Here is a 20,149-nt window from a genome sequence, read left to right on the forward strand (position 1 = left end):
GGAGGTGGTTATTCTTTTTGTTATAATAAATCAGAAACGAACGACTTTATTGGAAATCAATTGCAAACAATATTTAAAACAACGTTGCTTGAGTTTGGTGATGTTGTTCAATAGCTCAATTAAAACGATGTGTTCTGCACGGTGGTTCAACTTAGACTCCAACATTTATTGTTCATGCATTTCGATATACGTACGCGTTCTCACTAACACTTACTCTAATCGTTCCTTATATTATGGATACTTGTATGCTATTAACTTTTCTGCATACATCTAGGCGCTAACAGATGTGATACATTGGTAATTTGGTCTTTGTTCCTGATTTAAAATACCCTATTGCGCCAAACAACTCCTGTTTTGAGCATTTAATAGAGTACCTCAAAAATGTGTGTATTGTATACTGTTAAATAAAAGGATACTGAGCTAGTATTATTATAAGATTATTTTTAGATGCATAAATTAAGAAAAATTGCATTCTTTTTTTTATTTATTTCATAGCAACAAGGATAAAGCAGATATGCTGTGGGAATGGTATTCTAAGGCAGAAAACTCAATGATAAAGGACCTGTTTGTCGGGCAGTTAAGAAGTACGCTCAAGTGTACGTTTTGCAATATGGAAAGTACCATGTTCGATCCATTTTGGGATTTAAGGTAAGACTATAACATATTGTTTGTTTTAGTTTTTTTATGTTCTTTTTTCAATAAATACGGCTCAATCATATTTTTCAAATGCGATGTATAAAAGATAACAGATTATGCAAAATTCATGCAGTTCAAGACTAATTTGCAAGATCAGTAGAGATGTCTTAAGAGACCCTAGCATCTGAGTTGGAAGAACTTAATGTTTATTACATAACGTCTACCATAACTACCGATCCCCTTTAAGGTCATAAATTGCAAAAGCATTCGTTGCATGTTCCATTTCCATGCTGCATTTTGTGCGTCAGTTCTCCATTTATGATGTTTCCACCAACTATAAAACGTAGTATGGATCGTTGGTCGGATGACAACCTCCTACAATTTATGTTTTTTCTATATTTGGCGCCATTTAATGCACGGATGGAGTTGAACAATCATTGTATCCGATATTCGTTCGACCATTAGGCGGCGAAATGATTTGATTGACGGGGCTTTCATTTAAACTTTAACCGTCTTGTGTACGACCAAAAAACTTTACGTTATCGTACAACCGCCTACCCGGGTAGGCCATACATTTTGTATGTAACAATGATGTTTTTCGTGGTTAAAAGAGTATATCTTTTGAATTTCTTGTAAGATTTTAATGAAAACTGTCTTAAAGGTTCATAAAATTGTTTTATAACACATCGTAGAAAAATTAGAATTTTAAAAATCCTATCACGATTTTTTCAATCAAAATATGTTGTAACTCCACCACCATTACTGGCCAGGCCGCATGTTTTAAGTGGATGAATAGTCTTTTTCTAAGTTTTACTTACGTTTCTTTCAAAAGTTCACAGAAAAAGTTCAAAAGTTCAGTTCAAAAGTTAAAATATGCTCATCATGTTTTATTAAAAACCGGCTCCGACCGGCTTCAGACAACTTCGGAACCTCCTCCACTCCAACCCAATGGAGCCGGCCCTACACCCACGGCTCGGAAGCTGACTCCACTCCAGCTGCTCCGGAACCGGCTTCGCACCAACGACTCCGCTCTCATGGCTCCGAAACCGGTTTTTACAGATTGCACCAAAAAAATCATTTTGAATAAAGTTTCAATCGGGAAGATCCATAATTAGCTGAGTAATGTTGAAAGGAATCTATAAAAAAATCGATAAGTGTTGAACATTGTTCAACAATCATACAATCGCATCGGGTGTTAGCTTCTACCCTTACGAGAAGATAGATTCGTTTTTAGGCTATCATACAATGCCGTCTCTATTGAAACGTTAGTCCAGAGCCGTTGGTCCGGAGCCTTTGATTCGTCGCCGGCTCCGGGCCTGTTTGTACGGAGCAGGCTCTGGAGCTGTTGGTGCGGATCCGGCTCCAGAGCTGTTGGTGTGGATCCGGCTATAGAGCCGTGGGTGCAGAGCCGACTTCGGAGCCAGTGCACAATGGGCATTTGCCGGGATGAAATTCAAAAAATCAACTTTGTAATAGCGCAATTCCAAATAATAGGTTTTAATACTAAGGGTTAAACTAAGAAAAATACCAAATATGAGCTCTTTATCTTTTCTGGTTCTCTAGAAAAGACCTTTCAAAGTCGAGATTTGTTTAAAAAACGCAGAAAATTTTTCACTTTTTTGGAAAATTTTGAACCTTTGTAACTTTTTCAAATATAAACCGATTTTGATAAGTTTAGATATTTTAAAAAGGATATTTAGTCAGCTTTAAAAATCCATTAAAGATTTTGAGTTAAGTTAATTTTATGCAAAAATAAACGATAATAACTGAAGAAACTTCCTAAAAAATTTCATCATTTTAATTTTGACACGATGCCATTATTGAAGTGGCGTAGAGTGGCGTTGTCTCATATATGTCACATAATAGTGTAATATATATACTATCAATCTGTGAAGAAATATTCTGCGAAAGTTTGCGAACGCGAATTTATTGAAGTTTTATCACATCAACTTTTTCTAAAAACAGACAAATGCGCAACTAGGCGGCTCCATAGGAGCCTAGTGTAGCGTATTTAGTGTATTCTACAAAACTATATTCTACGTGATTTTAATTTCCATTACAAAGCTGTGTATCTTAGTTTCAGCTCATGTACTTATCTAATATGTAAATTTCTATTCTAACCTAACTTTATTATTAAATATAATGAAGCAAATTAGAATCAAATAACTTTTGGTCCTACTCCAGATTATAGACGGATGTAAGGAAAATAATTCTGAAATTATACGAATAACAGGAAAACGTTATGAATGCACCAGCATCTATTGGCGCTTTGGGAGAAGAAACTCCCAAAAGTCATGACAAACTAAATGTAAGGATATAGGGGAGTATGCTACAAAGAATATTTGCAAGAAAGAAAATGCATCCAGAAGGACATTTTGTATAATGAGCTGTATTCCTCTGATTCGTTAACCAATTCAATATCAGTAGCTACACGCACTAAAACAAAGACAGAGTTTAACTTTACTAATGAAGTAAATACTTTGTTTGTAGCTATCGTTGAACTCTGATTTTTTCGGATAGTTGTAAAACCAAGAACATACAATGTTTAGTTTTATTACCCCTTCTGAAGGCAGTACAGGACTTGGAAAAGTATAGGATGAATATTCAAAGACTAACAATATGAGCTGCTTTTCATGACGAATTTGGGAACTACTTTATTTCAATGTACCTGCTCTACCGAATTATTTAAATGCCTTTATTCATGTCTCTAGAAATATGAACAAGACTTCAGAAGCTTGTAATAGCATCCACCTAAGTTGTGTATGTAAAATTTTAATATTTGTACTACCTGTGAGTAAAAGTGATGAAAATTAGCTACAATTGTTCTATACAAAACAGAAAATATTATCTTATTCAAAATTATTATGTTTTGTTCATATATTATAAAACATTACAGTATATTTTAATATGGTTTATACTATTAGAAACAACAAATACAAGAAAAAAAACACACAAAATTAATAAAATTAAGCAAAGGTCCCTTAAAACACTATTTTATGTAGCGCCACCTGGTGGTATGGATGCGAACTACATATAAAATGTTATTTACTATCATAACTCTTTACTACAAACGATAAAAACAAACAATTTCTGCAAAAATAATTTTATCCCGAGATTTGTTCTAAACTGCCCATTGTGCAGTGGTGCGCTCCAAAACACCTATCCCTATTCGGCAGTAACATTATGACAAACGTATGAATGTGTGTGTTAACTTTCAGCCAATTTTATTTCGTTTGCTTGTAGTGGTTGGTATCATTTTAAAAGAGATGATATCAGTGTCAATTTCAAAATATTGTTACACTGTAATCCAACATTTGAAAGAAAAGAAAAAGATAAGCATCCTCTCAAAACATGCGGCAAGGCCGGTAGGGGTGTTAAAGTTACAGCACATTTTTAATTAAAAAAATGATAGGAGTTTTAAAATTCTAATTTACAAAGATTTGTTATAAAACATTATTGTGACACTATAAGACAATGTTTATTCAAATTTAACAAGTAATTCAAAAGATATACGCTTTTAGCCACGAAAACACATAACTCTTCCATACAAAACGTATGGCCTACCCGGGTAGGTGGTTGTACATGTGAAGGGTATATAAACTTAAATAATTTAAAAAATATTTAAACATTTTTGTTATTTTTTATATTTTGCACATGGGTAGAAAACATCTTCATTTTTTATTTTAAAAATTTGAAGTCGAGACGATTTTTTAATCCAAAATTATTTTGGAATAAAGATGCGAGACTTACGCGGGTAGGCGTTTGTACACATGACGGTTAAGGGTTTTTGAGGATTATATAGATATATTCAGCGCGTTGTAGTTTTGTTCAGGCATATAGGGTAAACGTACCTATAGTGGTGGTATTGCACTAAATGCGTCTCATATGATAAATTAACAGTAATTAAGTTATCTACGATAGTGTGAAATGTTCTCTAGCCTTTTACAAAGGATTTAAAAATGAAATGGAGCCATTCCGTTTCTTAGTGACCGAAAAATCCATTTTTTGTGAAAGGTATCAACATTTTCCCAAAATCCTTAGGATTTCATAACGATACTCATATTGTTGTTAACGTTCTAAATGACCACATAACAACGCAATTATTAGTTTTTTAACATAATTGTTATCAAATGATATTGTTTTATTCAAATTCATTGGCTTTTGATCATATCTACGTATTTTTAAGTATTTTTTACGATAGTGCCATAATAGGTAAACCAAACAGGCATGTTCCTATAGTGGTCCTAGTTCTAAATCAATAAAAACAGGTAATTTTAGATTTTTTTCGGCGACATTTTTGACATGTCGTACTGTTTTCATTAAAATAAGCAACAAAACTGAGTTTTCTGTAAGTAATTTACCAAACGAAGGCCAAAATTCGCTCATTTGGCTGAGTGGAAAATCGACTTCAAATCAAGCAAACTCTTCTGGGTATGGTTTGACGACAGGTGTTATTCAGTATTTTTGTCAATATTTTTATCAACCAAATTCATACATTTTTTACGATCAAATTATGAAAGAAATCATAATTATCGCAATAATCCTTACTGTTCACACGAAAACAGCTTCAAAACTAAGTTATATTGACATTATACACTGTTTTGAGGCATTCTTGTTTACCACCACTATAGGAACACAATACGACGACTATAGGAACCATACCACCATTATAGGCACAACGAAACAAACACAAAAATATGTATTTTTTCGTAAATTTGATGTGTTTCATGGTAAAAATGGTTGTGATTGCGAAGATAAAATATACTCCAACTGTTATGTGTTGAAATATTCAGAAATTGTCCTTTCTGACACTTTAAATCCATTAAAATACATCTGTACCACCACAAATTGCACCACTATTGGTACATTTACCCTAATAGACTCTTTCAGCGAGATATATAATTGTTCGGAAGTAGGCGTTGACATGTTCAGCGATTCTGTAGTGATGTCATTTGTTATGTTTACACCCTGTGCCGCAGCGTTTACAGGGTTTTCGATGATTATATAGACATGTTCAGCGAGTTTTAGATTTGTTCAGGCATATAATAAACTATTTCAGCGAGATATAGATTTGTTCGGAAGTAGGCGTTGCTATGTTCGGTTATACTGTAGACTACTTGATCCGCTCGGTGGAATGTTTCAAATAGTTAGGCGATATTTGCAATGTTGCTATGGAGGTTTGCAAGCACAAAGGGGAATATTACAAGCGCTCAGGAGAAGAGTGCAAAACAGCTATGGAATTTTGCTTCCAGTTATGGAGCGCTCGGTTGTACCGGTGTAGAAGTTAAACTAAGATATTTTTTACATATTCAGTTTTTGCATATTCAGAACCACATTCTGTTTCAAGCTTATAACTAAGTGGAAGGAGGTACAAGACAAAAAGGTGCATGGATAATGGGTCACCCTGGCGAACAGATCTTTGTATGACAAAGGGAGAGGAAAGTGGACCATTTATAAGGATGCAAGAAAAGGATTGCTCTTCAATTTTCTGAAGAAGTCTCACTAGTTCTGAATTAAAACCCAGTCAGCACATATTTTAAGAATAAATTTTCGATCAACACGATCAAATGTTTAGGACAGGTCAAATGAAATAAGCTTTCTTGCCTTTTTCTCTAGTTTGGGAGCAATAATTCTCTCCTCAACAGAGAAAACAGCTTGAAATATGTTTTGGGGCTTTTTGGTGTATTTCTGTGCTTTTGGTAATACTTTCTAGTTATTAAAAATGATATCTGTTGGTACGATATCTACCTCGTGTAGATCAGCAACCGCAATGCTTATCAAAACAACGAGCTGTCAAGGACAGCTCGAATCACTTACGAGGAAAGCACCAGATGGCGCTGAAAAACAGATAAGGACAAAAAGATATCCCCAAAGGCGAAACAGATAGATTATCAAAAATAGGGCCAATTAGGATAAAGTTCGGCAGTGGTCACGAAATAGGGTCAAGTGCGGTCAAGACTGATCAGCTGTTCTAGAAATAGGCGCCATCGAGAAAGTTAGGCCAGTAGCAAAATATAAAGCAGAAAGAACAGACTAATTTTTAAACTGCGCAATAAAGTCAAAATAAGCCAGTTCTAAGAAAGTCTTTCCAGCTACTCAATTTAATCGGTGAAATTAAACCATTTGTCATGGGCGAGAGCGAGTACTTGGAACGTATGGATATTTTTCTCCAAGTAAACGAGGTGGAACCATCGAAGAAGACAATTATGTTGCTGACCTTGGGTGGAGCGTCGCTGTATAGCCTCATATCAAAGCTGGTGTTACCTGAACAGCCCAAAACGGTGAACTATGAGAAGCTGTGCATTAAGCTACAAGAGCAACTCGAACAGAATGTCAACGTAGTAGCGGAACGGTATAACTTCAGAAACTGTCTGCAAAAAGATCGGTCGGTTGCAGAGTACATCGTTGAACTAAAAGCACTCGCACAATTGTTTAAATTCACGTGCTGGTGTTCGAGATGAAGGATTAAGAAAACGTCTTCTACGAGAGTCGGATTTAACATTTGAGAGTGCAGAAAATATCGCCAGAACGTGGGAAGCTGCAGATGAACAAAACGAAACGTTTGCAGCGAAGGAGAAACCGAGGGAGATGGCGGTCATAAAGTGTGCGCCAAAACGATGCGTCGGTCCGAAAGTGCACTACTTCCGTGAAAACAGTACACCTATACATCAACAGAGCAGTGCGCATAAGCAGGAGAGCAAGTGTTACAGATGTGGAAGAGCGCATAATCCACAGACGTGTCCTGCGCGTACTTGTAAGAAGTATGGTCATGTGTCGTCGTGTTGCCAAAATACTAACGTGCATAGTTTGCGATCGGAATATAAGGATGTGTCACTAACACGCATATTCGATGATAACGCGATTAGTAGTCCAGAAGTGTGCGCACTAAAAGTTAATGAGAAAGACGTTGCGTTTGAGATAGACTGTGGTGCGTGTAATACAGTCATACCGGAGAGTGTGTATAAGGAAAAATTTGCCAATATCGAATTATAACAAACACATTAGCGTTTTATTACGGCATCGGGTCAACTTGTAATACCGTTAGGAAAAATAAGTGTAAATGTTACCACAATGAGTAAAACGGTCAGTATAGAAATCACAGTAATCGCAACTGAAAACAAAGGGAATCCTCTACTAGCAATTCAGTGCCGTTCGCTCTAATTGAAAAAGTAGAAGCCAACCTAACTAAATTAGTGGATGACGGTATACTTGTACCAACACGTACATCGGCGTGGGCGAGTTAGTCGCGTGTGGACTGTGGAGCTGAACAGACGTGTTTTCTGAGCGTGCGACAAATTGTGGAAACGCCGACAATTGGTCTATGATAGTGTGAGTGCGCCGCGGTGCTCCGCCGTGATGAAGAGAATGAGCGGGAGAAAAGAAAATCAACAAGAACGATCGCGTTCGAACAGCCAAAATTCCAACGAATCGAAGCGTGCAAGAATTATAAACGCAAGATGCATATGATGAAACAGTAATTACAGAAAACGATGAATTTACTCAAGTCTGGGCCAAGGGGCGTAGACAAGCGTCAAATGTCCTAATGGATGTAAACGTAGAAGCCTCTACGTCAGCCCCCACTAAACTCACCAGCAAGCCTAATGGTAAACTCCCACCAATCGTGGTCAAATCTATGCCCCTTGCCTCCCTGCGCCCGGAGTTGCAATCGAGAAAATTGTACGTTGAGTACCAACTTATCGGAATTGGCACAAAGATATTTGCCAAATCTCTAGCTGACCATCGAGCCATAATAAGCTTACTAGAAGGGAAAAAAGTAGAATTTTTCACGCACGACTTGAAAGAAGATCGTCCTTTCAAAGCAGTTATCCGCGGTCTACCACTTATCGAAACAGAAGACATAGTAGATGAACTCAAAGTCAACTACAATCTCGAAGTAACGGAGGTGTTCCGTATAAAAGAAAAAATGAGGAAAATCAGAGCTATCATCAACAGCTCTATCTCGCTCATTTCAAGAGAGGTTCATGTTCCATGAAAAAGCTGGAAACAGTTCGAACAATACAATCTGTAATTGTGAAATGGGAATCATATCGAGGCGGACACAAAGGTCCCACTCAATGCCTTCGATGTCAAAACTTTGGACACGGTACCCGAAACTGTCGCATCCAACCTCATTGTGCGGTCTGCGCCGAATCTCATCATACTGATTCCTGCAACGCAAAAAACAATGTTGATGCCACGGTAAAATGCGCAAATTGTGGTGAAAATCATCGAGCGCGTGATGTGACTTGCCCTCAACGCACAAAATACCAGCAAATACAAATACTTGCAAATCAAAAAATACGCAGAAATCATTCATCCGCTGCTGAGGGCAACCAGAGAGCCCCTCTTCCACCACTCTCCTCCACTGAGCACTTCCCGCTTACCGGCATGCCGTCTTCTGCTCCCAGCAGTTCCGCATTCCCCCGAAAAAACACCAACACACAAGTGCCACCGGGCTTTCAATACAATCTTGCGCAACGATTGATAAACGCTCAGACGACTATTTCCGAGCCGATCTCCACCCAACAAGAAAACCTGTATGACGCTACTACGCTAATGCAAATTTTCAAAGAAATGAGCACAAAGGTCCGTTCTTGCCGTACCAAGGCTGATCAAATCACCGTCTTAGGGGAACTTATCATTACCTATGGATAAGTTAAGAGTTGTAGTATGGATCGCTCAATCTGTAAAATCCAAGGCAATACCACTAGGAGACTTCCTACATCAGCATAAAATTGATATCGCTCTCATAGTAGAAACATTTCTCAAACCTGATCTGAGCTTATACATCGAAAATTATACTATCCACAGACTCGATCGACCTGCAGAAACGAGAGGGGGTGGAGTAGCGATCGCAGTACGAAAACCCATTCAACATAAGCTACTTTCACATTACAAAACCAGCATAATTGAGGCAATTGGCATGCAAGTTCAATCACAAACTGGACCATTTAATCTAATATCAGCATATTGCCCTAAACAATGTACGATCGCTAATGAAATGGCTGCATCCTTCAAAAAGGATATATTATCGCTCACGAGCACAAATGCTCGGACACAAATAGGGTCAGACCTAAACGCCAGACATGTGATTTGGGGCAATGCTCGTAATAACACTAATGGGGTTCTACTCTCCGATTTGTCGCTGCTTAGAAGGTTTACCTTCGCCTACCCAGATAGTTTCACCCACATCCCAAATCGCGGTCGCCCGAGTATAATCGACTTTTTCCTTACAAACATTACTAAAAGTAAACCTAAAACTATCGATGCTCTAAATTCGGACCATTTCCCAGTACTAGCTGACATTGATTGCTGTGCAACTATAATACCACCAATAAAACGCAAAAATTTTCAGCAAGTGGACTGGCAACGTTTTGGTCAAGTGGCTTATCTTCATATACTAACCACGGAGGTGCAGACAAGGACAGATGTTGATAATGCCATAAGAAATCTGGAATATGCTATTAAGACCGCTGAAAACGAATGTGTATCTACAGTTATAACTAAAACCAAATTAATAAAACTTGATCCAGAAACAAAGAACTTGATCACTAAAAGAAATGATCTGAGACGACGTTATCAACGATCGGGTGATATCATTCTAAAACAGCAAGCGGCGATGCTGGGCAGAATAATCTCATATAGAGTTGCAGAAATTCGTAACAAGAACTTTGGTGATCATCTTGGAAAACTTTATCCACGCTCAAATGCTTTCTGGAAGATTGCTAAAGTCTGCAAGACGAAACCCAAACCAGTCCCCCTTTTGTAGTTAATGGGCAAACGCTTATATCATCTGCTGAAAAAAACGACTCACTCGCGAAGCAATTCGCCATCGCACATCACATCGGTGAAAACATCAACAGCCGAAATGAACCATTGGTCTCATCCACATTTCTTGAACTCGATCAGCCTATGGGATCCACCCCATCCGTAACCAGAACAACAGTCAATGAAATTAAATTTGCGTGTAAAAGCCTAATAAACATGAAAGCACCAGGTTTTGATTCCATATTTAACATCCCTCTTAAGCGGCTTCACACCCGCGCAATCGAACTACTGGCTAATGTGTTCACGAAATGCATGGAACTTGGCTACTTTCCAGACTGTTGGAAATGCGACTGTTGGAAATGCGAAAGTTTATACCCGTCCTTAAACCTGGAAAAGATCCGACATTACCAGAGAGCTACAGGCCCATTAGCTTGCTGGCAGCTTTAAGCAAACTCTTTGAGAGAATTATTTATTGGCGGCTAAAAGATGCAATTGAAGAGTTATGCATCCTTCCGCCTGAACAATTTGGGTTCCGATCAGGACATTCTACAATTCGTCAGTTAATACGTCTACGAAACACCATAACAAATAACAAGAGAGACTCAAGATCCACGGCCGTCATCTTGTTGGATTTTGAAAAAGCTTTTGACAATGTCTGGCATGATGGCTTGCTCTATAAAATGGTCAACATGAGGCTTCCATCTTACATTGTCAAAACTGTTCAGAGCTATCTATCGCAAAGGACTTTCCGAGTCACCTTAGGGAAACAAACCTCTGGTATTACCAGCATCCCAGCTGGAGTCCCCCAAGGGAGCATCTTGGCTCCCATTCTATTCACTATTTATCTTTCGGACCTACCATCTCTCCCACATTTCTGCAATCTATTTCCTTTTGTGGATGACACTGCCATTGCAGTCAAAGGCAGAACCATACTAGAACTCAAAAATAGAGCACAGAAATGTATGAATATCATATTCCAATACGTTCAGGATTGGAAATTAAAGTTTTTATTTTTTTTATTCAGGAGTAACGGTCCAAAAAGGCCGTATTGCTGGAAATTAAAGTTAAATGAAAGTAAAACTCAAGCCATTATCTTTCCACACAAAATGCGGTCCACACTCCTTAGACCAACAGGTCATATGGTTAAAATAGGAGACACTCCTATTAGATGGACAAAGACAGTCAATTACCTAGGAATAACGTTTGATCATAAACTAATCTTTCGCGACCATGTTCAAAATTTAATAACAAAAAAACACCATCTTTGTTAGAAAACTCTATCCGTTGATCAACAGAAGATCCAAACTCTCCCAGGATAACAAAATTGCAATTTACAAATGCATCATCTTACCAGCTATTACATATGCAATCCCGGTCTGGAAAGACTGTGCTAAAACCTACCTTAAAAAACTTCAAGCAAGCCTTAATAAAATACTACGAATGATCCTTAATGAAACGTACGGCATCAGGACAACACATCTTCACATCATAACAAAGCCAACACAATTACCCTTGAAGAAATAGCCTTTCAAAATAGTATTCGTATACAAACTAACAGTCGTTTGTCAGATCATACTTTAATTAGAACTCTATTTGAATAAAAATTAGGACTGATATAGGTATAGGTTAATTAGGTTAGTTTATTTACTTTAAGGTATCAATCAATCAACCAAATTCTTCATCATATTCTCCAAAATACAACTGCCTATAGAGCAAATAGAAGACAGCGCTGAAAAACAAAAATGTTGTATCTCGCGAAAACTGTACTCATTCAAACCGTGAAAAAGAAAAGAAATAAAGAAAACATTTAACAACAACAAAAAAGCGAGGGCGAGTCCTATAGTGGTGGTAGGAAAAAATTATGGCTCTGTACGCATTTGCTTGGATGGAAAAGCTTCAATAAATAGGTACCTTACGGTTGAACATTACCCATTACCGAGGATTGATGATATTTTGGCAAAAAATGCAAATTGGAAAGGATTGTTGGATTGTTTTGCAAAATAGATCTAACAGGAGCGTATTTACAAGTTAAGCTATCGGAATGTTCTCAAAATGTGTGTACGATAAATACACGTAAGGGTTTATACAAGTACACTAGAATGCCATTTGAGTACAATCAGCACCTGCAATATTTCAATCTATAGTCGATCAAATATTGTTAAATACTAAAGTCATTGCGTATATGGACGATATACTAGTTGGTGGAGAAAACGAAAAACAATCCAAAGAAAATGTATGCGAAGTTTTAAAAAAGTTAGAAATGTATAAAGTGAAGATAAATGAAAAAAGTCGGAATTTTTTAAAACTGAAGTAGAGTAACTAGGCTACAAAATATCAAAGAACGGAATAACACCGAATGAGTCTAAAGTAAAAGCGATTATGAAAGCACCGGTACCATCAGATGTGATGCAATTACAAGCGTATCTAGGCATGAAAAACTACTACAGCAGGTTTTTGCCAAATCTAGCAACAATACTAAGTCCAATGTATGAACTTCTAGGCAAAGACAAAAAATATGAATGGTCAAAGGAGTGTCAGGAATCATTCGAGAAAACAAAAGCAATGTTAGTTACCAACAACATTTTAGTACCGTTTGATCCAAAAAAACCTATCATATTAGCAGTGGATGCAAGTCCTTACGGGTTAGGAGCAGTGTTGTCTCATGAGATTGGAGGAGTAGAAAAACCTATATATTTTGCTTCAACAACTCTTTCTCAAGCACAGAGAAATTATGCTCAGGTTCATAAGGAAGCATTAGCTGTTATTTTTGGTGTCCAAAAATTTCTCAAGTACATTTACGACATCAAATTTAAACTGGTAACTGATAATTCAGGTGTTAAAGAAATATTTAAACCGTCAAGAACAACATCTTCTATAGCAATAGCTAGGCTGAGCCGATGGGCATTGTTATTAGCGAAGTTTGAATACGTGATAGAGCATAGACCAGGAAAATGTATGAGTCATGTGAATGGGTTAAGCAGATTACCTTTGGCAGAAGTTTTAGATATAGAAGATGAATTCACACAATTAAACACGATGTCGTCTTCCTCAATTATAGATATTGAGTTGGTCAAACAATTCCAAAAGTCAGATAGTATTTTGCATAAAGTCTACATAAATGTGAAGTATGGATGGTCAAATAATGTGAATTGGGAATTGAAAGATTATGCTAAAGTTCGCAACAGTTTAGCAATCGAAGATGGAGTGTTGTTTTTCAACGATCGAGTAGTAATACCAGATAAGCTAAAAGATAAAATAGTCAGTCTATTCCATGAAAATCATGATGGGTTAGTAAGAATCAAAATGTCAGCTAGAAAACTCGTATGGTGGAAAAATATGGATAGAGATTTTGAACAGTACATAAAAGCATGTCAAGTCTGTCAGTGTAGACAAGTCGTACCAAAAGAAATAGTCACAATGAAATGGTTACAATGCACGCGTCCGTTTCAGAGAGTGCATATCGATTTTTTCTATTTTGAAAATAGTACACTATTAATAGTAGTCGATAGTTTTTCCAAGGTCATCGAGGTTAAAATTAAGAGAAGCACTAATGCGGAAAATGTCATAGAGATGCTTGAAATATTTTTTGCATGTTTTGGATTACCAGAGGAAATAGTGTCAGATAATGGTCCTCCTTTTGGTTCAGAAAAGTTTTTGTCATTCTTAAGAGCAAAAGGTATAAAAGTCAGTAAGTCCCCGCCGTACCACCCATAGTCAAACGGGTTGGCCGAGAGAGCGGTTAGGACAGTGAAAGATAGTCTTAAAAAGTATTTGTTGGATACGAGATTAAAACCATTAAGTCTACAAAGGAAGCTGAATCATTTTCTTATCAGTTATAGAAACAGTCCATGTACGGTAACTAAAGTCACACCATCAGAGAGAGTATTTTGTTATGTACCACACACATTAATAGCAAAAGTAAATCCTATAAAAGGACATGAAAGACAAGTCTCATCGAAGGAAGACACAAGAAAGCAAGTCCGTATGATAAAAGATCAAGATGAATATGAAGAAGAAGAAGAAGAAGAAGTGTATTATAAAAACCACTTTAAGGAACATATGAGATGGATTGCAGCAATAGTCAAAAAGAAAATAAGTGGGTTGAGATACTTGATTAGTCTGAATGGAGTAATACGTATGGTGCATAAAAACCAAATAAGGATAAAAGGATAATCGAATGAATAAGAATGTAATCATAACACCAACAAATGTAAATATTTCACTTAAAAGGAAAAGGAGTGAATCAAGTCCTCCGCCGTTAAGACGATCAAAAAGATTAGAAGGACAACCAAGATTGAAATATCCAAGATAGAAGTAAACTTCGTTTAAGGAGGAGAATGTAGTGTGTAAGTATAGGTATAGCGTAAGCGTATAGTGTAAGCGTATAGTGTAAGCGTTAGAAATAAGTATATCTATGTATATGTAAGGATAGGAATAAATCGTCAGTCATAAAACAGTACTTGATCAAGCAACATGCAACTCTATAATACTCAGTTCTTTTTTTCGATAGTCATCGTGCCTCCCTCAACAAAACGCTGTCAGATCTATAGTTTAAGGGCTTCATTGAGTATCTGCACAATTTCTCTACGAATGATATCAAGCGTGTGCCTAAAGAACTCAATGGGTATTCTATCCAGACCTATGAGTTACGAGTTGCCGAGTTTTTAATAGCATAAAGTAGGTCTCCATGGGTGATTTCCTCCATGCAGCTATTATTAATGGAGCAGTCGTCGTCGGTCAAGGCCTGCCTGTATCACTTGTCGGCTTGGTTTTCAGTAACTTATTGATTTGGCAGTGGCAACACGGGAAAAAACTCCGGAATCATTGGCTCCAAGTAAAGATCAATCCGGATAAGTCTGGACCAGTCCGGATCGGTTCGGATGAATCTGGAAGCATCCGAATGAGTCTGGTTGAGTCCGGGCGAGTATTTTCGGTTGGCGGTACGAAAAAACAGTAAGGCTATTTTAATTTTGACTAATTTAGGGGAAGCATACGGGAAGTACAGTCTGTTCCCGAGTTACGCGGTTCTCGACTTACACGGATTCGGGGATATGCGGTTTTCTAAATTTGACAGATCAAACGTCAAATCAATATAATTTACTTCAAGAACTGTCCAATGCAGTATAAATTGCATTTTTGTGAATACATTTAATCGACCTAAAAACCAAAATTATCACAATGTTCGGCACAAATCATATCAAATGAGTGAAAAAGTATGTAAATGTACTAAATTAAATAAAAATTACCGAGTTGTTAATTGTAATTTGGCCGAAAACCGCGAAATTCGACTTACGCTGATATTCGAGCTACGCGGATTCTTCGGGAACGCACAAACCGCGTAACTCGGGAGCAGACTGTACAAGGAAAAATGGTGTTCACATCTTTTCGGTCACATAAATATTTGTGCAGGAATGAAGACTTAATCAGTCTTAAGACTGATCTGGACTGATCCGGACTGATCCGGACTGCTCCGGAATGAATTCGGATTGACTCCGGATTAGTCCGGAGTCAATCCGATTATGATCCGGAGTCGGAGTCATATTTTGCGAAGTCGTTGTTCCTCCATGACTCCGGTTCGGATTACCCGTCACTAGTTTTTTTCATTATTTTTCTTTATTTTTATAGAGACTTTGAGCCAATTGGCCTCATTCGCCTCTTTTAACCGGTTGGACATTTATATCTTCTTCTTCCTTTTGGCTCAACAACCGTTGTCGGTCAAGGCCTGCCTGTACCCACTTGTGGGGTTGGCTTTCAGTGACTTTTTTGTATTACCCCCATAGCACAATCGTCAGTCCCACGTATGGCGGCACGGTCTATTTGGGACTCGAACCCATGACGGACATGTTGTTAAGTCGTGCGAGTTGACGACTGTACCAGGAGACCGACATTGGACATTTATATACTTCATGACTAACATTTTTCTTTGCAAGCCATTTGTGGGTTGCAAAATATATTATACCGGGTAGTCTCGGTTTACTTAAAGCTATCCGTTGATTTTATTGTCGGTTAAAATAGAAGTTTGTGGTGAAGATCAAGGTCTGGTCTGATAGTCGGATGGCGCTATTGTCAATGCTGGAGTAGATTCCACAGCCAGAGGAACCGTTTTGTACTGATCCGTCTGTGAATGTAAGATGGTGGTTATGGTATTTTTGCTGAACGAGTTGATGAACGAGTTGAATGACTCTATTGCAACCAGCCCGAAGCTGATTTTTGATGGTCCAGTCTGTTTGTGGTGGGCGTAGGTGATGATGTGGTCCAAGGGTTGAAGTCCACTTTCACACAGAAGTGATGCTATGGGGCTCGTGATGAAAGCCCCAGTAGCACAGCGGATGGCGGTATGGTAGAGTGGTGCAATTTGTGTTTGGAAATTTTCCCGTTGCCGGGAGACTATTTCGATGCCGTAGAGTAGTTTTGATAAAAGCCAGCTATTGATGATTTGAAGTTGTGTTTGGCGGGAGGCGCGATGTTGACCGGTTCCAAGCATTCTGAAAAGATTAATACGGTTCTTCGCTTAATGTTAAGAGACGATCAAAAGTCACTCATTGGATATAGGCTGTGCGTGTGTTTGGTATTATTGAGTTAGTGTATGTTATGAGTTTTAGTGTATGATATTTGCTATTTCAGATGTGAAGTATTTTGGATTTGGTGTGTAAAATTGTGTAAGCTGTCCAACGTGACCATTTCTGAACTATATTGACTTTTTTTTGTAAAGTTGGGCGTGATTCGGTTCTATTGTTGGATGCTGAGACAAGAACTATATCATCAGCATACATGACACATTTAATGTTACTGGGCATGGGGCGGAAGCGGAATTCTACACTAATCAGGAAAAGATTGGGAGAGAGAATGGCACCCTGGGGAACACCATTCTCTTGGACATGCCGATCAGAAGATTTAGTTCAAATGAAAACTTTGAATGTGCGATTCGAAAGGAAGCTTTGAAGGTACAATGTAATGCGACCTCCAAAACCCCACGGATTGAGCTGCTCAAGAATTGTATGTCGCCAGGTTGTGTCAAAAGCTTTTGATAAATCGAATATTGCACAGTCAATGTAGTGGCCTTTAGGGTAGTGGGTTTCTAAAAGTTCATAAATAAATAAATTAAGTTCGGCAAAATATGTCTCAGTACCTTTCCCACCTCTAAAGGCGTGTTGACTGGTACTAAGGAGGTTCCGGTCTTCTAATTCTTGTGTCAGTCTTTTATTTACCATTCCCTCCATGATTTTGCCATTGCAGTTCAGGAGAGAAATGGGGCGGTAGCTATCTATTGCATGTGGTGATTTATTGGGTTTTGAAATGGGAATTATGTAACAGGTTTTCCAGTCATCCAGTTTGTTCCCGGAAGACCAAATATTATTGTAAAACTAAAGGAGGACTGTTTTCGACCGGTAAGGGAGATTTTGAAGCATTGGATAACCAATGTTATACGGGCCTAAAGACATGCCAAGGCATTTATTAAGAGCCCAATCAAGCTCATTAAGAGAAAAAAGAATGTTGAGACGTTATCAACAGCACTCTTTCTTTCGCCCGCAGTAATGTTAATAAAAACAAGCGTTTGTTAAGCTAAGTTCGATCGCTTTGCGCGGGTACATTGAGCAATGTAGCTACCCGCTGCGCAAAGCGATCGAAAGCTTCTCAACCTCTCGCTCAATGTAGCTAGAGAGCAAGAGCCAATAATGATAAAGCGAGGTGAAAGGATATGAAAGAGGGGAAGGAGGGGAGAAAGAGAACGTGGGTGTGAACTATTTCTCAGCCACTATCATTTTTGCGCCATCAACACGGCGGAAAGCGAGCTAGAAATCGAGCTCAAAAACTGCACACCGAGAACTGGGATACCACCAACAAAATCGAGCAGTTTTCGAGCTCGCTTTCCGCCGAAACCGATCGAGAAAGCGAGCAGAAACGTCCGAAGAACCGAACGATTGAAGCGTTTACGGTATTTCGAGAGAGCGCGCTGTATGTGTATGTCTTTTTTGACAAAAAAGCTCCGGTACGCGACCGTGTTGGCGCAAAAATGATAATGGCCGAAAAATAGTACACACCCACGTTCTCTTTCTCCCCTCTTTTCCCTTTCACCTTGCTTTATCGTTATTGGTTTTTGCTCTCTAGCTACATTGAGCGAGTGGCTGACAAGTTTTCGATCGCTTTGCGTAGCGGGAATATACAAGTGGGCTTATCCCAAGGTGTATGAATTTAGAAGGCTGATTTTTATCGCTTCTGTGTCTGAATGAAGTTTTTAAGAGTGTTTTGAGTATTCGTCAAGTCTCAAGAAAGCTTGTTTGAGCAAATGTTTTCACCCATTCTGTTAAAAAGTGATATTCAAATTTGATTATAAAAAACATGCTATGAGACCACCTGGACTACATGCACTTTGATTCTGGATTCCATCACCAGATCTCTTTAATGCATCTTGGGATAAATGTTAACACCACCTTGTTTTGCCATTTTTCGAGCAGGTACTCGAATCTAATTCTAGCTTTAAGGCTAGAATAATCTAGACTGAAAATTGTAGGTTAGTTTTTTGGGTGGTTTTGTATTTAGTGTTTACATGATTTCAGCCTCCAACTGTCAAACTCCATACAAAAAACTGACTAGAATCGTGAAGGGCCCCATGATTGGTTTTTGCTCTCTAGCTACATTGAGCGAGAGGTTGACAAGTTTTTGGTAGTTTTGCGCAGCGGGCGAGCTTAAAAACTTCCCGATTTTGTTATGCGGGCAGCGTAGTTTCACTACCTCTTTTCACCTGTACACTTCACTCGTCTCATTGAAGTTTTGCAGCCATTCTGCTTCATCAGGGCAGGTCCTATCCTATAGGGTTAAACGGGTGAACGACCTCGCGCAGCTGCCTCATATCTGTCACTCTTCCCCACAACTCGTTTCACCCGCGGCACAGCCTATCGGTTTCATCCATCTCTTCATAGCCAGACTCTACTTCACTTTCTGCTTCTTCTATCTTTCCTCCGCCACTGTTAACCCTACTAGCAATGAGAATGAAAAAGTGTGCGACTTTCTGGCGAGGGGCATGTAGAAGCATGGGGAGACGGTTGGAAATACGCGGAATTACGCGGAGGCGCGAGCGTGTTTTGGTTTCTACACAGTTTTTGAACTCACACAATTACACATGTGTGAATGTGTGCGTTCACTTTCAGCCTGCGCGCTCAGTTTGGTTTTCTCGCAGCAGCATGCGGGTATCGGTGTCTCGCTCGCACTAGTGCAGCGAGTGTTCCTCTGTGCGCTCCCTTTTTTGCCACCACACGAAATCGTCAGTTCAGCTCAAGCGTTCGCCGTGAAAGGCCGCGCGCGTGTTAGCCTAAGTCCCGGGCAATCGAAGATTCGCTAAGTGTTGAAGTGTTGTGCACATTGAAATGAAGCTGCGCTTTTCTTTCACCATTTATCTTAAATGTGTGATTTGCGCTGCTTTATTTCAATATTTGTTTACTGCATTGAACAGCAACAAAGGTATTCATGCAGTTAGACGGCTATTTTAAATACGACGATTTTTTAAATATAAATAATGTGTGTGATTTTGTGGCAAGATTGTGTGGAGCTATGTGCGAAAATGCCCCTTTATTTGCAATAAAAGTGATAAAATATAAACCAAGTTTAATGTGTTCAAGTTTTGTTTTGATTCGGGTGCACCAAGTCCGAATGAAGCGCACAGCGTGCTACGAAAGAAACAAGTGGGAGGGGGTGTCAGTCCAGTGCAGCGCAATTCGCTGGAATCAAGGGGGGGGGGGGTACCAGC

The 20,149-nt window shown here is 38.5% G+C and overlaps 1 protein-coding gene across 10 annotated transcripts in view; it reads left to right on the plus strand.

The window, feature by feature from the left end:
- The window catches only part of LOC121590121 (ubiquitin carboxyl-terminal hydrolase Usp2), a 225,342-nt gene that overhangs the window by 165,272 nt on the left and 39,921 nt on the right, over positions 1–20,149 (plus strand). For all 10 annotated transcript variants that reach the window (XM_041909544.1, XM_041909536.1, XM_041909553.1 and 7 more), the window contains one exon: positions 496–648. In XM_041909544.1, the coding sequence (XP_041765478.1) occupies positions 496–648 (153 nt within the window). The remainder of the gene's footprint in view (positions 1–495; positions 649–20,149) is intronic.

The sequence above is a fragment of the Anopheles merus genome, chromosome X, assembly GCF_017562075.2.
Source record: "Anopheles merus strain MAF chromosome X, AmerM5.1, whole genome shotgun sequence".
NCBI classification, from domain to species: Eukaryota; Metazoa; Arthropoda; class Insecta; order Diptera; family Culicidae; genus Anopheles; species Anopheles merus.